We start from the raw sequence: 20,682 nt of genomic DNA, 5'->3' as shown, positions 1-20,682 counted from the left end.
TCGATTGTGCTCGCTCACTCTCTCTATGGGAGTTTGAAAACAAAGCAGGGGTGAACAGGCGAAAGAGCGCGTGTGCTGACTGAATTTAGGGACTGTATCAACGCGAACTGGAAGAACAGAAAAACCCAGGTTTTCTTCCTGAGAACTCAGCTGCCGACTCGCCAGATATTACTGTCTACTAATTTGGACACTTGAAGAAGACGTGCGAGTCACTGACAAAAATAGCCTTACCCAGTCCAGGCTGACATGCTGTTAAAACCCAGATGACGGGTAATCTGATTAGCGCGCAGAGCAGTGTTTAGTGTTTGTGTGCTGTCTGTTCCCGAGCCGGCGGAGGTTCACTGAGCAGCCCAACAGTACATCCCATCCTCGGGCGTCGGTGCGCGTTTGGTAACGCCGGTCGTTACACCTGAGAATGGTGACGTACGGGAAAGCCGCCGTTTTTGTTCTACTCTCATGGATGCTTCAGTGCTCGAGTCAGTCGCCTTTTCCGTCTTCACTTGTGTAAGTAACGTGCGTGCCATGGAGTTGAGAGTTGAAACTCACTCTCTGTCTCTCTCTCTATGTCTCTCTGTCTTTCTCTTTCGCTCCCACTTTCCCTCTCCCTATCGCTGTCATCTTCCTTAACGATGGTACCTTGTCGTGGATATGTATCTGTATATCAATAACTAAATCCACATTCTGTTGTTAATCTGCTTTATCCGTTCAACCTGTAAATCCACACAAATGGACAAACGAAAGTAATACCGTGAAGCCGTCTCGATCGAGTACCCTGCCTGCGTCAAACCTCAAACCATTTCTCTTAACCAAATACATAACTTCTTAACGAAAGATCTTAACGAAACAGGAAAAACGTTATTATTCAAAGCGGGTTAAATTATTTCCCTCAACTTTCCACATGCGAGTGAAAGAACTCGGCATGTTTTTACACACATTCTGTTTGTAGACGTAATGCATGTGTCTGTATGTCAGTTGAATTGGGTAGACCTTCAAGTGGTTTTCTAAATTCACTATGCGTTTCCAGATGTATATTGTCTGAGCGCATAATAAACTTTTATATTTTCACCCATCATAAAATCTAACCAGGTTGAAATGATTAAGGTTTATATAAGCTACATCCTCTGAGCATGCCTCAAAATGAACACGTCAACATGTCACCTCGATTGAAAATAGAACAGATAGATCCATAAAAGCAGTAAAGGGTGGTGTTGTTTTCTCAGTGATTGATTGGGCTCGTTTGGGCGTTGTTTTGCCCTCTGTGTTCAAGCTGCAAGCGCTCTCTCTTGGGGGCTAATTGCCCCTGTCTGCCTGGGAGAACCAAACCACTTCAGGAGCCAGCCCAGACCTGTGGGGTAGATGCCAGCTTATACATCAGTGAACAGACTGGTGGTGTTCCCATGCCACCTCCTAAACAAGTGCTGCCTTAGCCTATGTAGCGTAACACATTCATCTTTCTCTTAATTGTCTTAATTGAAATTAGCTTTTTTTGGCCTGAATACAACAGTATTGCCAAAGCAATGAAAATGCATAAACAGACACACAATACTAAATAAACTAGACGTAGAGTGGTGCATAATATGACCGCCACATCAAGTGACAGAATGACCAAGAATTAAGTGAATAAAAAGATACTTTTTATTCCAAGAATCTTGAATGATAATGTTTCTGGCAACAACAGACTAAAATGTTTGTTGTATCTTATTTCGAATGATAACTTAAGGAACTACAGTTTGTGAATGTGGCAGCTGTACACTGATAGAGTGTGAGGCAATACCTATGAGTTACCTTCTGCAGTTTTGAGACCTGTCTAGTGAATATGTGGTTGAGAGTGACTGTATAACAGATATATTCTTGTGGTCAATTTGAGCATGTGGTGAACATTTGCATGTATACATAAGCAACAATATGGACAACATTATATAACTGTACTTGCAATTTATTAACAACGTTATGAAAAATATGTAAAAAACTAAAAAGGATTATTATTTGAAGGCAAGAATCGACATATACAACAGAACAGGCATATACATTATAAAAATAATACCTTTAAATATAAGCTGTGATCATCAGGGTCCAAGCAGGTTGTGCTAACTGCCCCAAGTTGATTTGACGGCGTTAAATGGTGAAAAAAGACAAGGATTTGAAGACAAAATTAATTTTGAAGATAGACCAAACCATGTCATCGGAACAGAGGAAAACATGTTGTAGCGATAGTTTATGGCTGATTTGTTTGAAAGTGGGTAAATAGCTTCTACATTCCGTTATGAATGAGCTTTCAACATTTCATTAAGATTGGACATTTACACAGGCATGTATTGGCTGCTTAATTTTGATTGACTATTGGCAGCCATTTTGTTGAGCGAGCCAAATGGAAATTTTAGGAGATGTGAGCAAATATAGCAAATGTATAAGCATACCAATTTTTTTTTCTTTTTAGTTTTATGCGATGTTTGAGGTATTGAAATGTGTCAGTTGCAGTGCCACCTATGGACAACATTTTGTGTGCGTCCAAAGACTGTGATAGTGATGCAGGGTGACAAATTTCATGACGTTTGAAGAAGATTTTTTGAAGAAGTTGACTAGTGAAGTGACAGATGTTTACTTTGAACATTATTCACTAGGTGGTGCCACTCCACAAATGGATCATAATGAGCTAGGGTCATGCACCACCCAGAGGACAGCTTGCCATGAAGAATTATTGTTTAAATGCTTTTCGAGTCATTGCCCAAAAGTGGCTTTGACCCTACCCCACTTCAGGGAGCACTAGCCTACTGGAGATGCACACTTAGGGACACAAAAATATGTACCGGTATCATCGTTTCGGCTACAACTATACCAAGTTTCACGTGGATTGGTGAAGTATGTTGATAGAAGAAGAACAAGAACAAGAAGTAGAAGACTTTGGCTAACACTATATAATAACACGTGGAAGATTGGAAGATCAAAGTGTTCATTAAGAAACAAAAGATTTAAACTAAATCTAGATACTTTTTGACATTCATCCAGTGGCTCTCCCTAAGGCTGCGGAAGGCAAGGACACAGCTGACTACTGTGTTTATAAACTATGTTCTCCTATTATGGTAATCTCTCTCTCTCTCTCTCTCTCTCTCTCTCTTTCTCTCTCTCTCTCTCTCTCTCTCTCACTTACTCATTCACATACTCACACACATGTACACACATACTGAAACACATGCATGCACCAAGTTTCACACACACTAGCACATACACAATCAAACATGAATACACACACACTCATTACTTCAAGTAACACACTCTTATAGAAAAAACAAAACACATATATATACTTGTGCAGACACACATTAACTTCAATACACTTTCTCTCTCAGAAACACACACACACACACATATACAGTCTAACTCAAACCACACACAAACTCAGTCACACACGCATACACAGGAGTCAAAAACAGCACAGGTGACAGACACAATGGTGAGGAGGCAGCAGTTAGTCACTGGGTCTGGTTTAGAGTGTGACTGGGGAGTGGGCCAGACAGGAGACGAATGTGCTCTTGTTCCTGCCAATGCCGGGCTAACGCTCTGAAATTTGCTTATTTATTCTCTGGCGGAATGATTGGTGTAAATGTTAATACATTTTAAGGGAGATTGCTTCGAAGACTTCCAGATGGCAATCTAGAACAACTTCAGTCGCGTGGGGTTGGTGGTGACATAAATGCATGCCTTGTCTCTTAACATCACGCCACCCTCTATAATTTCAGAGTTTGGAAATACATGGTTGTGCTGGATTATTATGGAATTTTAAGGTGATTAATTATTAAGTTAATTCAATAAAATAATCCAATAGTTTGGTCTGAAGCACACAGAAATGAATATATGAACAAGAGCAATCCGAGATTTCTGACCTCCAGCAAGGAGGTAGACAAATCCGGATCCAGGGTTAGGGTTAGGATCCACCTCTTGTGAAAATTTCAGAAAGATCCGCCCAGTAGTTTCTGAGAAATCTTGTCCACAGACAGACAAACAGACAGACAAATAAATTAACGGACCCGATCGCATAACCTCCTTGCTGGAGGTAATAACATGCTAAGAACATGAACTCCTTGTTGGTTGAAAAGGTTAGGCATACCCTAATAATTCCAAACTCAGGAAGTTTTCACCATCAGGCAATCCATATACCACTGAATGAGATTTTGAATGTTAAAATTCCCTATATGGAACAACAATTCTGGCACTGACGTTTTTAAACTCCTCTGTGCACTTCCACACTGCCACTTCTAGTAGCTTACCTATTTATATTCTATTATCACTGGTAGCATTGCTTGTGCTTAAATTGCTATGCTCAACACCACAAAACCTACATCCCTTTTACCTTTCTGCACTACTTCTATCTGTGTTACTACTACTACTTCTTCTACTACTACTACTACTACTACTACTACTACTACTACTACTACTACTACTACTATTACTGCTGCTGCTGCTGCTGCTAACTACTACTGCTATGTAACTGCAGATAACAAAATAATAACAACAAACAATGCCACAGACTGCAAAAACAATCCAATTGGGCTCGCTAAAAATAATACATGGTCATATGAAAAGATTCTCTTGTAAGGTGCACAGCATATCACAAAGCATCATCTCCTGTTGCGTTGTGTGCTTGGAGAGGAGCGTGTTTTTATTGATGCCTTGAGGTAGTTCCTCTCCGAGTGGCATCTTGCTTTTACAGCAATCTATTATTAGACCATAGTTAAAGCATTCCGCTCTGCAGGGACTCCAGGTCCGAGAAGGTAATTATTTCCTCCACAGAGGAAGACTGCCAGGGAATCTACTCCCTCTCTCTCTGGCACAAGTAGGACGAGCTCTGACCCAGTTGCTTGGGGAAAATCGGGTAATAGATTCCATCCAGGGAGTTCGAGAGAGCGAGAGACACACGGGCCTTCTCAGACAGGCGTAGAGACACCAGCCAGGAGACAGACTGGCATGCGCGCAGAAAATCAAGCAGAGATGCCGTCAGAGGGACAGATGGATCATCAAATAGAGATGTAGTCAGTGAAACAGCGGCCGACACACACACCCACAAACACACACACGCACACACACGCGCAACCAGATGACAGACACACCGACCAGCCTGCAGCCTAGCCAGTAAACAGGCAGAATAACAGACATGCGGACAGGTAAAAAGGCTGAGTGAATGCAAAATGACTGAGACAGCCAGATAAACTGGTGGTCAGACAGACAGACAGACAGACAACCAGACGCAATGACAGTGTTCAGAGATAATCAGAAAATTTGACCATGACCCTGAAGGCTGATTGATAACAAGACCGGAAATGTATTAGATAAGCGGGCAAAGTGTTCAGAGAGACAAGGGAACCTCGCATCCTTCGCTGTGAGGCCAATCTCTACACATCTACAGTGCAGTCAAAGAGAACTTAGCTTACATAACCAAGGTGTTGTAAAAATCTGTTGAAACAAAAACAAAACTATGCACACTCAAACATATTTTCTCTCTCTCACACACACACACACACACACACACACAGGCACACATAAATGCAAATACATACACACACACAAAGGCATTTGATTTGTTAACCTATGCCAAATGGCAGTAGGGTTTCCATGGGAACTCTTTGTTGCACACCAAAGCCCTCACGCATGTTGACAGGTCGTAGATAACATAACTAATAAGCACCTCAGCAGAGGCAGCTTCTGTGTCTCTACGTTGTCACTTGTGGACTTGTTCTGGATGAGGGGCAGTTTTGAGGGGGGTCTCCCCGTGGGTTTGCCTGCTACTCTTTATGCTCAGGCTGGGCTCAGTGCAGCTCTGGCAGCCTCGTCCCACAGTAGCAGGAGGAGGTCCTCTCACCTGTCACTGATTGGGATTCCCTAGAAATCGGATCACCTGCACTAACACACACAGTTTTCTCTCCCACTCATTCATCCATACTTACACACACATACATGCATGCTCTCATACACATACACACATACGTAGGATGTTTAAAAAGTGCAAATGAGGGGAAAATAGGTTAAAGGAAAGGGAAAGCCTATTAGGGTGTGGTACAGCATTTTCAGCCATATTACATTTTCTATTTTTTTAAAGGCTGTTTGCTTTACAAGTGACAGGCACTTCTCTTGTCGTCATCAAATGGCTTGCTTCTTCTTAATTGGAAACTGGATCACACACATCACAGCACTGATCACTTGAACGTAATTCCAATAATTCCCACATAAGTACGTCAGATGGGCTTGAAGTCCAATTCCTGGGGACCGGAGATGCTCAGCCAAATAGCCTTCCCTAACAGATGGAGTTAATCGTTGGAGCTCATTGATAAATGCCTGAACTACAAACAGTTGTTCTTGAACAGAATGTCAATTATGAGCCCTTGATGCTATGTGGCCTGCAGTCAAGATCCCAGTGTAAAACTTTAAAGATTGTCTGTTTCTCTCTCTCTTTAACTCACATACACACACACACACTGCTCCGCTCCGCTCATCATGCCTGTCTGGGTGTCTGGGCTGCCCCTGACATGACTGAGTGCTTAAGTCTGCCTCATGCTCCTTCTCTTTAGCCTAGCGGTGCCTCCCTTAGCCGCATGGATTAAAAGGGGATGGTTAGTGACAAGAGTGTGTGGGGGAGGGGGGTACACTGCTGTAAGAGTAATGAGAATAATCATGCTGTGCTAAAAGGGAGTTAACTTACTCAGTGTTCAATACAGCAGTAGATCATGGAGGCTGTGTTTAGATTTTTATCACAGTGTAATAAGGCAAGACAAAGAACAGTTGACACAAGTGTGACTCATTATTCGTTAGAACCAAAACTCATTTACTTATGAGTCAAAGACATTAGACATGGGTCTAGTTTAGGGTAAGATTTGTACTTGTGTTCATGGATTCATATTTGAGTTAGACTGAGAGTAGTGGTTGGCTCTCTCTTGCTTCAGTCTCATCTGCTAGAAGTCTGGTGGCAAGGCTCCCGTTGGCTGGCACTGGACTTCGGATCACAGATGACATAATGCTGAATATAGCATGCATGTGGCTGTGAGTATTGACAATCAGCCAAGCCCTGAAGATGGTGGGAGGTTCGCTACCCACACGCAGACACACACACACACACACACACACACACACACACACACACTCTCACACAGACACACACACACTCTCACACAGACAGACACACACTCTCACACAGACACACCACAGGCTCTGCCAGAGACGGCTGACATACTGGAGAGAACTCATCTTATCTCTGCCAGAGAGTTTGCATGGTAATAGCCCTCCCACCCAAAGTCTGATGGAGTTATCACTGCGGGGTGTGCACCAGCCCTGAAGCTATTCCACTACTGTCTGTCTTTTCCTGTGTGTGTGTGTGTGTGTGTGTGTGTTGTATGTATGTTTATGTATGTCTCTCGGGCTATGTATGTCTGTCCGTTTATATGTGTGTGTCTGTATGTCTGTTTGCCTTTTTGTGTGTATGTCTAAATGTGTCTGTCTATATGTGTGTCTGTCTGTATGTCTGTTTTGACTGTTTAGGCAGGTCATTTCCCATGCAGAAAAACACAGCTGCATGCTTTTTCTCCTTCACAGGGTAAAGAATTGGATGTAATCAGATAGAGTGCAAAAGGAAGAGAGAGAGAGAGAGAGAGAGAGAGAGAGAGAGAGGGAGGAGGAGGGGAAATAAGGCAGGAGACTTTGAAGGCTGTGTAAGGAGTAGTCATATTTCAGTTCTCGCAGATCCATGTGGTGTAACCTGGCTTAGCCTTGTCTTACTCAGAACACTGGATGGAGGTTAATGAGAATGTGGTTTGATAGTGGAGGGAGTCTGGAGCATGTCACATTGTAAATGAGCTCTCATGGCAGCAAGACCGGCTACTTGCAGCATCACAGACACACACACACACACACTGTCTCTCTCTCTCCCTCCCTCACACACAACTCTCTTTTAAACACACACACACGCACACAGTCTCGCTCCCTCCCTCTTTCTCTCTCTCTGTCTTACACACATACACTCCCACCCTCACTCTTTTCTCTCTATATGTACAATTTAAAAAATCGTTTCCATCTCTTATCAATATTTTTCTATCCTCTATTCTCGTAGCTCATTCTAAAATGTTCAGCTAAAATATAACAGCCATGCAATAAAAGCATAGAAAAAAGAACAGAATGGAAAATACTTTATTGTCATTGTATTTGCATACAATGACATTTGGAGAGAGCAAGGAGACACTGCGTCTATATGCGCCGCCATCACCATAGCAACAATAGTATACATGTTTACCTTAAGGTTGGAGTATTGTTCTTTTTCATGTTATCCTGACATAAGGACTTTACCACTAGAATCCTATAATGAATGTGCTCTCTGAATCACACGAGACGTAGCAGCTTTTGCCGTCCAAGCAAAACCTTAGTCGTTCATGCAAAACCTTTATATCTCATAATTGATGGAATTCGATCCATTCACAAACCGTGTATTTGGTATATTTATGTTCTCTACACCACTAAATATGGAACTAAAGAGTGAGAATGAACATGTTATGTAAAGTATCTCTGTGAGGACCATGACTGTTATACTCCAGCCACAGCATGTGTTGCTAGTAATTAAAACTAATTTCCTAGGTCTTTCAACACATTCTGCTATCTCATTTATAGTGTACCTGAAGAGTCTATTTATGTACATCACTCAATTTACCCTGCATGTTTCTGATTTGAAGCAGTATGCAATTAGATCTCTTCGCTGTTAAATATTGCCTGCCTCTGCCTGATCTAATGGGCCACAGAACTCTCTGCTGTTCTTAATATAGTGTTGTGATTTATAGCCAGTGGACCTTAGATTTTTAAGTCTTTTATTATGAACCAGTGAATTGAACCATAATGGGACCTTCCTGCAAATGAACCTTAGAAACAAATACAGTTTTGCCAAATGAAAGCTGCTAATGTATATAATGTTTATATCTTAATGGGTTTTGTTGGAGATAACACCTATTTTGCAAGGGAAATTGCAATGGCATTATTTACTCCAGTACCTCATCCTAAAAGAAGTACTGGTTCATTTTTTGACAAAATGTCACATAACCAGGATCATAGACGTACATATTGAAGGTACTTGAAAGTCGTGATATAGTAGTATATGAGAATCTAGGCAGACATGGACTAACAGACAATCAGTTGCAGAGTAGAGGAGAAATTGGACTGCATGGTTAAGAGGAAGTGGATGCTATGGGGGCAGTTCGAGAGGCAGGATTTCAGTGAACAGGAAGAAACAAAAAAGTAATTATGGATTCTGGGCCGCTAACACCGAGTGGGTTGTCTTTAATGCATTTTTAACTACGACACAGGGCTAAAGGTTAGGGGAGAAGCTGAATGGACCAGAGTGGGGCAGTGTGCTTTAAACACTAAACAAGAGTATCAGATGAGGACAGGTAGAATTGCTGGTGGAGGTTACTTGAGTTCGTTCCCGGAAACAATGTGTTTGGAGAAATGTTTCATTGTGTGTGTGTGTGTGTTTGTGTGTGTGTGTGTGTGTGTGTGTGTGTGTGTGTGTGTGTGATTGGGCTTGTATGTGTGTATGAATGTGTGTGTATGGGTGTGGTCTCGTGAACATGTACATTTTGTGCGTATTAGTTCTTTGCCATCTGTGCATGTATGAGTGTGTGCTTGTGGGTGTGTGTGTGTTTGTGTGTGTGTGTGTGTATGTGTGTCTGTGTTTGTTTGTGTGTGTGTGTGTGTGTGTGTGTGTGTGAGAGTGTGCACGTCTGTTGTTAAAGTCATGCCCTCCACTGAGAGCCCAGATTCAATCTGTGCTACTGGATGGAGAAGTTGAACTTTTGGCTCCCAAATACCTTTGATGTGGAGAGTAGCCATTTGGTCCATCACCACCAATTCATCACCAAGCCCTACGGGTGACACCACACTCTGAACCTCCATGGGTGTGTGTGTGTGTGTGTGTACGTATTAGTGTGTGTGTGTGTGTGTGTGAGCGTGTGTTTCTGATCTCACTCTCTCGGGTGGAACACTGTTAGAAGTCACCCAGCCCTGCCGTGAGCAAGCTACTGAGTTGTGCTACCACCAGCTGGTCTTTGGGACGGCAGCAGAAAACTTTTGGAAAAGAAAGCTTCCACCGCATTCAGTCAGACTCTCTGATGAAAGGCAATTGTTATGCAGGTTTTATTTCATATACAGGCTATTTCATTCCAGCATTGCCGCATAGCTTTAGGGGAAAAACACAAGAACAAAGGTTGCAATCTATGGACTTTGTCTTGTATCTGAGCATGTATGGATAACTCTGTTATGGGGGAAAGGTCCATCATATCAAACACATTACTTCCTCTTCTTTTCTGTGCTATCGTATGTTGCATCGGAGGCTAAATCTGTTGAATCTCAAGTGATCAGTAGGTTTTCAATGCATGGGGCAGAGGGTTGATGAAACAATGTGTTTGTGTACAGTATGTGTGTGTGTACCCATGTCTGTTGATGAACTTGTGAATTGCTGTATGATCATGTTGCTGTGTGTGCATGAGTGACTATATCCTCATGCACATCCCCCTCTTTATTTGCTGTCCCCTGACATGATGGCAAACTTTATTATTTTTTTAAATTGCTAAACAAGGTTGGTAATTTGTATGAAACATAAATGTGGAATCTTTCTAATTGTTCTCAGTCAAGGATGAAGCATGCTATAAGTGTGACCTTGCGTATGATGCCGTGTTCAAATAATCTTTGCTCAGCTTGTCTCTGTTGTCACTTTTGATCTCTGAATGAAATCAGAAAGGTGTAACCGAAAAGGAAATATACAAAGGCACACTGTTGTTTCCACGTAAAGTGGGAAAAGGTTGGAATTCTTTATTAAGGGCGTTCTTTTTTTTTTGCGCTTCTTTTTCATTTTCTTCTGTTGTATCTCCTGTCTGAATAGCTACTCTACAAAACACTCTGTACAGTGCTTCACCCTAATTTGTATCAATATTTATTAATTGTATTTTTCTCTGTGTGGTTTACAGATATTTATAAATGTTCTATGTATATTTAAATCTGTATCTATCTATTTATCTATCTTTCTTTCTTTCTTTCTTTCTTTCTTCATGTGTAGGATAAAGGAATGGGTTGACCAGATGCAGCAGGACCTGGTGTCTCTGGCAGATTCTGCGAGTGGGGGGAAGAGCCTTGCTCAGGTCAGAGGTCATCCCTCACACATACAAACCTTCCCATAGTCCTCTGATCTGCCAGCCCATTGTGAAAAATGACAGTGAGAGCGGAGACAATTCTGCCATCAGTGATAATGGGCAAACAGAGAAATCTATCACACCATATTTTCCCTGTAGCTTTTATTAAAGTGTCTCCACTAGGGCTATTTTAAGCCTGGAAGTCAGGAATGGTACAGAGAGGAGGGGTATAAAGAATCCCATTTTCTTTATGAAGATACATTGCGGTCGGCTGGCTTTTCCTTTTTGGATAGCATCTGTCTTCACAAATCCTCTCTGTGTGTTAGCATAATGAAGTAATCACATTTGTTCTTGAATGATCCTGACACACTGACCGCCTAATGCAGTTTATTCGATTTCAGTGTTTGCAAGGTATCCTTATTCCAAACTATAACAACAGCCAGCGCTTATACTTTCAGACGAAAAAAAAAATCTCCCTTTGAACTAAATGGGTGAACCAATGAGATGTGCGAATCGTTTTACAATTAATATCTTAATGTTGTGTGCTCCAGATGCACTGTAATGCTCGACATTCTCCTCTTGCAGATTTTTCTGAATAATCAGGAACATTTCACCGTTGAATCCAACAATGCAGCCGAGTTGGTGGCCAGTGCCGCGCGGAATATCGAAAGTCTCCTGGGGAAGAGAGCGATGGCCCTTGAGGTGATTAACATACCTGTTCATATGCTATAAACATGCTATTAATATGCTATTCTCATAGGCCTCATTATTACGAGTGTTGGCACACAGCCTGATTATTGGAATTGATGAATATTTGATGTGCTGTATGCTGGTCATACTGAAAGCTGTGTAGAGTATGATTAAACATGGTGTTTTGTTCCATGAAGGCAACTCAACCTCTCTGGATAATCGGTTACACACTCATGACTTTGTGCCTTTAGAAAATGGAAGTGTTCAATGTGACGTAACACGTGAGAGAAAGAAATGGTCTGCATTGCATGAAATGTGGGATTTACGACAGTCTTCGACCCTGTGTATTGCCGTAGAAGCCCACATTGGTGTGAAAGCCCCCTCCCCTTCCCCTTGGCCAGGCCTAGGTTTTGTTATGTTAAGGCGAGACACTACAAGTGAATAGGGTAAAAATCTTAAATAATAGGTATCACCATGAAACTTTCTCAGTTGATTACTCATGTTTAGATGAGAAAAAAATGTATTACAAGTTTTTTGTATTTTGATGTTTGAATATGCAAATTAGGTATTATCTCATTAAATATGCGCTAATTTGCATAATGTTTAAAATAAAAAATCTGATCATGGGATAAAGCCAGGTTAAAAAATCCTTTTCCCTTTTGTTGGCATATTAGATGGGAAAGAAATTACCAAGGGATTTATGGATCGATTTTCCCCATGTTTTTGGGGATATAATGTTATATAATTCAGGCTAGGAATAATATATTTACAAATCCCTCGGTAAATGTCTTCATAATATAGTTGGGTACAAGACTGGAAAGTTTGGTGTATATAGGTTGAACTGAAGTGGAGATCTTTTCCTTGGAGTATGAGAAAAAACTCATTTTGAGAAAATCGCATTTAAAGATTCAAGGAAGTGTCAAACCATACCACGTGATGCGTCTGAACGAATCACGTTATCAGAAACCACCGCAAACCAATGAAATTGCGTCTTTAGGTTTAAAGCTCCGTTTTTACTAACATCATTGGTTACTGCTGGAAAGGAAATTGGATAACATAGCGTTGTGTGGGAACTCAAGAGCTTTTCAACGATACCAGGCATGACAGGCATCAGAAAGCCGATAGACTGCACGTTACGTTAGAATTCAAACTTTCCAGGAAACCTAGGAGAATGCTGACGCCGCGAACAGACAAAATGTGAATAAATATATACATTAATGTATAATTAGGATATTTTCTTTATGCTAGTATGAAAGATTACATGTTTAGGGAGTGAACTAGCTCAAAATCTCAAAATTGACCACTGCTGAAAAAAACGATGTTTTTGCCTGCCGTGTCTCGCCTTAATTGAATTGACCTGGATTGAACCCCCCCCCCCCCCCCCCCCGGGAGGCACCCCATCACTGCTTCACTGATTTCAAAAACCTGAAAGTCACAGGTTCGATCCCCACGAGTGGCAACCATGGCCCAAGTTGCTTAATGATATATCTGGAAACCACTTACAGATTCCGATTAGCTAAATTTGCGTCTGGATGGAAAGGTGTTATATTTCAGTTTATTTTAGTACAGACGCGTTTCGGCCTTACGCCACTACAGCACTGACTACACACTGACGATGGCGTAAGGCCGAAACGCGTCTGTACTAAAATAAACTGAAATATAACACCTTTCCATCCAGACGCAAATTTAGCTAATCGGAATCTGTAAGTGGTCGAAGGCCGAAACGCGTCTGTACTAAAATAAACTGGTCTTATTGTTAAAGAGAAAAGCTTGAGAGTGCGGTTTTTATTCTACTAATAGTTAACATTCTTTTACTCGCAACGCATTTATATATATATTTTTTGAAGTAGAGCGCGCCTATCCCTACCAAGGTGTTATATTTCCCCATCCCACCCATGCTAAGCCATTTCTAGCATAACCTGCGATCTACCGTGGAAAATAGATTTTTTTATCAGTTCTCACCACACAACGACGTCTCATCTTTGCTCCTTGAATGTCGATATGGTATGGTGTTATTGAAACTTACTACGTGTAAAAAAGACTAGAAATTGAACGTTTATTATTCAAGTCTCAAGCCTCTAATGTTGTCTCGGGCGCCTTTAAGTGAACATAATTAAAACTTCACATAAGTCCACAAAATTATTATCGAGTACATTTTAAAATTCGTTTTTATGGGGCAATAGCTGTACATGGGAGGGGATACGTTTTGTCAGTTGAAAGCTGACCAATAGACAGAATCTCATTCCGTCTCATCACAAGACGTTTTAATTAGTGTGCTTGCCCGAAGGGAAGCACAGTATTGTTATCGTTAAGTTTTCTTTATTTATTCTGCCCGATTTTCTTGCAGCTAACTACTCCTCGCCCGTTTGAGATAGAGACGCCATTCAAACACCGAAATGTCCAGCTCGATCCGGTGCAACCTGCTATGACTTTTCGTGGCGGTACTCCTTGTCACTCCTTTTTTATTCCATTTTTTCATCCCCTTTTTCTCTCATTGACTAACATGGGGAAGGTTGAGCCATTGTGACGTCACCCGCTCTATCAGTCGTTCTCCATTCAACTGTAGGAATATTAAGAGACACCTTCCAGGGCTCTACAGTGCGAGTATTTCACTCGCATAAATAGGTACGTGCAAACTTGAAAAATAATTTACAAGCACAGTGTGCGAGTGACAGACAGTTGTCAATACGGCGCCAAAAAGTAAAGCATTCCATTGATTTCACATGGAAACAACTGACAGGGTCGCGACTCCAGGGTTTTCGACGGGACCAACAGCAGCAGCAGCATAATCATCATCTGGATTTACTGACATTTTCGGTATATATAAACACATAATATCAATTGGTAACTGGTGTGTTGTATCCTGTTTATGTCTGATACTTTATAAACATTTATGTTTTACGTTAACTTATTACACTAGGCAGCAGTATTGTGAAGTAGAGCTAGAAATGGCTTTGCTAGCTCCCATATTGTAGCTCACACCAGCAACTGCTCAATTTAGGACAGAAAGGAGTTTGGTAAATTAGCTTGTAACTGTCAATGATAACTAGTTATTAGAATATATTAGCCAACGTTAAGTTGACTTCAAAGGGGCAGTCGAGTGTTTAGGTTGTGTCAGCTAGCTTGGAAAGCTAGCTAATAATTTTTGATTGAAGCTTCACGTTAGCCTCTGTAAACGTTTAGCTAGCTAACGTTAGCTAACTATGAGGTAGCATATCCCAAGTAACTTGTTGTGACCGATAGCGTGAGTTAACATTAACCCGTGTCCTGGGAGTAATGATTCATGAGAGACCTTGAATCATTAGGTTAACTGAAAAACGTTTGAGGATGTACACACAGCGTAGCTGTTGTAGTGTGCTCAGTTTTCGAAAACTAGACTGAAACTAAGAAGGATAACTATGACTAAATGTGACTAAAACTAATATGCACTGAATCTAAAATAGCTGCTGAATCTAAAATAGCTGCCAAAATGAACACTGAGATGTATTAATTTTGGCAGTTATTTTAGATTCAGTCTTAAGACAAAAATGCATATTAGTTTTAGTCACATTTAGTCATAGTTATCCTTCTTAGTTTCAGAAGAGGTTTTTCATGGTTGCTAGCTCTAATCAGATGTACTATAGGCTTATAAGAGAAGACTAACTTTTTATGCCAACGAACACCAATAACTAGAACTAATTTGACAGACTATAAACCAATGTGATACACGTGCTCTCTAGCTATACAGTAAAAGTGTTGCTTACGTTTGATACTAGACCTACAGTCTAACTCTAACTGCATTAAGTTTAACATATAGGCCTATCTTACAATAAACTTTAAGTAAAGCTGGCTATGTAACCGCATTCATTCCAATATTGTTGCAGAGATGTTTCCTTTTACCAAGATAAGAATTTCAACAATTCACTTAGCTCAGTAAGTCAGTATAACGACACTCTGGAACTATTAGGCTATGACCAAATGTAACACACTAGACCCTTTCACAATAAACAAGCAAACAAACAAACAAAAACAGAACAACAAAGATACCCTCATATGTCTAAACGTCAGTGGAGCCAAAATATAATGGTTGAGCTTGGTTGCTTGCTAAAATATATTGGAAGAAGGCCCCACTACACTGATTGAGTAGATGTAAATACATGTTAATTCATTGGCACTTGTTCTCTCTGTCACAGAGCAAGCACACTCTCGCAGTTCGTTCACGAAACGCATTCTAGTTCAATTCCTTGTCGTTTTCAACCAATGGCTGCAGAAGGGTGCGTGTGGCTAGACTTCTGACAGTCAATATGCTAATAAGAGCATTTCGCACCTCTGTCAGCGGGAGGTGAAAATGCTAAACACATCGCCCCCCCTCCCCTCGCAGGTTCCTTCCCGGGAATTACCGTTCTTAAGCTGCAGACGGATATTTCGGGGGAATGTCCGCGATCGACCAGGAATGCTGATCATTCGCGGCTGTATCACAGCGTGTACGGGCCCGATAATCTTGCTTTTCGTGCAGTGCTGAATCGTTCAATTACCATGTCTAAATGAGTTGGCCCTGGACTCCTGGCACACATGTACACTAACAGTGAGTTAAACTCTCATGAGGGTGGAGGGGATGGGATAGGATCAGAACTTGCAAAAGATTACCAGGAAGAAAAGCATTTCAATCAGTCAATGAAGAAATGAATCTGATTGAACCACAGCATACACACACACACACACACACACACACACACACACACACACACACACACACACACACACACACACACACACACACACACATACTCACACACACACACACACACACACACACACACACACACACACAGAGACACACACACACACACACACTCATGAGCCATCACACTAAAACCATATCAATGGCTCTGGTGACATGACCCCCACGCTCACTATCCATCCCAAGCCCTGTGGTGTCCCTGTCTGTGAAGGGAGTGTTTGTCTGACTGTCAATAGCCTGCCTACAAAAGGTCATGTGTCAGTTATCAACCTGGACTCTCAGGACTGCCTCTTGTATTTACCTCTTTATCTCTCCACCTTTCTATCTCTCCATCTCTCTCTCTCTCTCTCTCTCTCTTGATCACTCACTCTCTCCATCTCATTCTTCTTCTCTCTCCATCACTCTTCCATTGCTTTCACTCTCCATCTCCTGTGTCCTCCAGCCGTCTCTCTCCTCAGGAATGCAATAATGCAGTGAGGCCCCCATAATGACACAACAATTGACACAACACATCCATCACTTTGCCATTACTAGCATGTCTCTGCCTTTCTGTCTCAAATGCATCCAAACACACACAGACAAAGAGACACACGCACACACAGACACACACATTCGTAGATACATACACACACAGACACGCACACTCAAGAATTTTCTTTTGGTCCCCCACACCCATGAGTAAGGATCCGATACCTAATGATTGGATAGCTGAGTGATATGATATGATATAATATAATGAGTGTTATTAGCAGGAATTCATTCAAATTAAAGCAGCTTGCTTACTTCTCATTTCACAGTTTGGATGGGTTTTGTTGTGTGCCTAACAAGACAAGACAATGGAATTCGATATTCTCTGCAGATGGTGTTACAATGCAGAGGCTTTCCTTGGCTGAGCTTTCAGGCATTGTGATCTATACCTAAACAGCCGCTGCAACCCTCAACCTTAACGATTGTCATCCTTACATATTTATATCAGGCTGTGCAAGTTGCCTGCTAGAAGTGAGAAAAGATATCTTACCGAAGCCACAGTTGAGGTTTATTGGATGATTAGAGCTCCAGTTTCTGATCTGTCCAAATGATACAGATTGTCATGGAACACCGCCTCTGCCTATATAACGCCATGCACAGTGCACTCTTGTCCACTCACCTCATTTCAGAGTGTTATCCACACGAAGAACCTATATTACTGGTAAGCTAGCTAGCTAGCTGCGGTAGTAGTTTCTGGCTATCTAACGTTACTCTGTTAGGGTAGGCTAGATGTTATTCAGGTTAAAACCTCTGGGTTTTCTATACATTATATGTTCCCTGAGGAACAGTTTGTATATTCAATATTGAATTCTGTACTAATGGTTTCTAACCCTCCTAGAGAAAACTACTACAAGACCAGGCGGCAGCCATGATGGCGTCTATCACAAAGAAATGGTGCAGTTTGTGCACACTCCAACACAATGGTGTCCTGGTTACCTCAGTGACAAAACAGCAAGCCCCTGTTCTGCAGCTAGAGATGGACTTTTTGTGAGGGAAAGGTGCTAATCACGTTGTCCCTTCAGTAGACAGCCACCAGGGTTTTTACAGCTGATTTTATATTCCACAGGAGGAATGGGAAATGAGGTCCATTCTGGATCTGAGACTCCTGAACAAATGTTTAAAAAATAAAATAAATAAATAAATACTTTGCAATCAGAATGATTGGTTCATCTTCTGAGATTTGCTTTCAAGGTCAGGGCATTAGGCCATTAGGGCCTTCACATTTTGAATGATCTAGTCGACTGTCTAGTCTTAGGAGACTCAGCAGCACAAGTGGAGCATCACAAGGCTGTCACTCTAACCCACCGATGAAGTCTTTGTCTGGAGGTGAACTGGGTCTCTGTTCCCCAGCCAACAGTCAAACTTTCTGGGTCTGACTCTGGATTAGAGGACAATGGGAGTGCATCAGGCTGCCGTTTTTGTTTGCCTAGATGTGCATATATGCATCAGCTTATGTCAAAAGCTACTGGGGCTACTGGCTGCAGCTGTGGTACCACAAATGAGAGTAGTTGAAAAAGGTTTTTGAAACAGTGAGCCACAGAAGGATTGGAACTGGCTGCTGGTTGTGTCGTGGAAATGTTGATGAGCTCTGTCCCAGCGGAGAGACCCCAGTGTATTGAGATGCGGTGTGCCCTAAGGTTCCGTCTCACACAGATGAGTTTTGTCGACAGATGCCTCATTTCATGACTGGGGGTCCATTATTGAGAGGAGTGCAGTGATTGGACGGTAGAAAGGAATGAAGATGCGTCTTCACATCAATGTGCTAGAACGGACAATATAGCCACAGTAGCATTTATACCCCGTCAGGGGGTTATTGGCACAGGAGCACTGAATTATTTTGGCTTCGAGCAGTTCATCTGCCTGGTATATTGAATTGGAGTGTCTCCTTTTCAGAGGGCGTCCAAGCGCCACAGATTGGCCTGTGCCCCCCCCAGGTGTATTGGAGTCAGTGCTGGACAGCGCAGGTCGACTTGAATTAACATGATACCTCTCCCCCTCTCACACACTCCAGTTACTCTCTGGACGAGATTTGCGTACAAAAACATTGATTGGTGAATTTCATTACCCCACGTCAGACAGGGTTTGCTCACCTGAAACTGACTTTTCGCTAAACTGGTGAGTGTTCGAGAAGTGGTGTGCTACTCGGAACCAGTACTACATGCCTACATGTCCTAATGAAATTATTTTGACATTTTTGCAACACTTGTTTGGTCAAGGGGGTTCTGCTTCTACACCAAAGTGTATTTAGCAGCTAGTTCTGCATGTCATGTTGGGTGTAACGGTGTAGCCCCAGGGTAACATTCGCTGACTTCTCGCTTTCACACATTGCATTTTTGAAGCGATACGTCTGGCATTGGGGCAGCAGATGCAGCTCCTCCAGCTGGGTTGCGTGCGCACTCCACTCAGATTTTTCCAAAAATTGTAAATGAGAATATATAAATTGAATATCTTGTTGAAACATTGAACATATTAAGTAAAGATGCATATGTGGTGATGTGAGGTTTAAAGACTAAAGTGTTTGAAGAAGAAAATGGCTGAAGAAGAAAATTATTTTCTTCAAAATCTGAACAATCAGTAGAATATCAGCTTGTTCACTTCACAGTTAAACATTAGTTTTGATTACTGTGACATCATTCCATAATATTGGTGATTCTGGAACGTGTGTGCAGGGGACACTCCTAAAAGAAAGGAGAACATATTTCTGATGCTTATTTGGATGTGTCAGTGTTGCAATTTCTTCCATGGTGTAGTTAGCTAGTTAATAGTTTGTACTTTTACTTACGTCCGTCATAATTTGTTGCACGAAAGATGTCGCCCCCTCCCCCCCGCTTAAGATTTTCTGGTGCAAAGTTGAAAAGCATTGAGGTAGATCCTATCTAATCATATCTTATATTTTATTATATACTTGACGTCTGTGCTTTCAAGGCAGAGTCCTTGGATTGAGTTTCTTGTCCCTGGAAAGGTCCCTGGGATGGCCACTGGGAAATGGAAAAATAAGAAATGATTTCAGAACTGTTTGGACAAAGACCTTACATGAGGCCTTCAAGGCTCTTTGATTAGGATATAAGATGATGTCCGAGCCTCTCTGCATAGTGAGTGTTGCTGCATAAACCCAGCAACATAGATGATATTCACTAATCTACTGATTGTATTACATGACTCCAATTCTTAATGTACCCTTTCTCAGTATCCCTCATGGATAGATCAGTGGCATGCAGTCAATGCCTATGTGTAGTATGGCATGACAAAAAAAGTTCTCCAATGGGGATTTCACCGCACTGAGTTATCTGGCGGAGGGAATAATGGCCCTCTGAGGTGTCCTGTTATAAGAAAATATTGGACGAGGCAGACGCAAAGACCTCCATTGCCAAGTCCATTATTTTTATGAAACGGGTCAAAATCGGTGTTCTAAGAACTCTTATCTTCCTCAGTTCCTGTAGTGCTGTCACATAAAACATTTCTTCCAACAGTTCTAAGAACTATGAAAAAGTTACTCCTGTTCGAAAAGTGTCTTATGAATGAGATGCAGAGTTCCTTTGTGGAAATCAGACAACCTTACAGAAGGACATCATCTACAGAAGAACAACTATCAGT

General features: G+C 41.6%; 1 protein-coding gene across 1 annotated transcript in view; it reads left to right on the top strand.

Moving 5' to 3' along the window:
* LOC308367773 (voltage-dependent calcium channel subunit alpha-2/delta-1) overlaps positions 1-20,682 on the top strand; it is a gene marked incomplete at both ends in the record, with an annotated part of 111,249 nt that overhangs the window by 9,572 nt on the left and 80,995 nt on the right. Inside the window, 2 exons of the mRNA XM_080841763.1 lie at positions 11,078-11,159; positions 11,736-11,852. Of these exons, the coding sequence (XP_080697889.1) occupies positions 11,078-11,159; positions 11,736-11,852 (199 nt within the window). The remainder of the gene's footprint in view (positions 1-11,077; positions 11,160-11,735; positions 11,853-20,682) is intronic.

This window comes from Sprattus sprattus (assembly GCF_963457725.1).
Source record: "Sprattus sprattus genome assembly, chromosome: 7".
NCBI lineage: Eukaryota > Metazoa > Chordata > Actinopteri > Clupeiformes > Clupeidae > Sprattus > Sprattus sprattus.
This window is presented reverse-complemented; position numbering and strand designations above follow the sequence as displayed.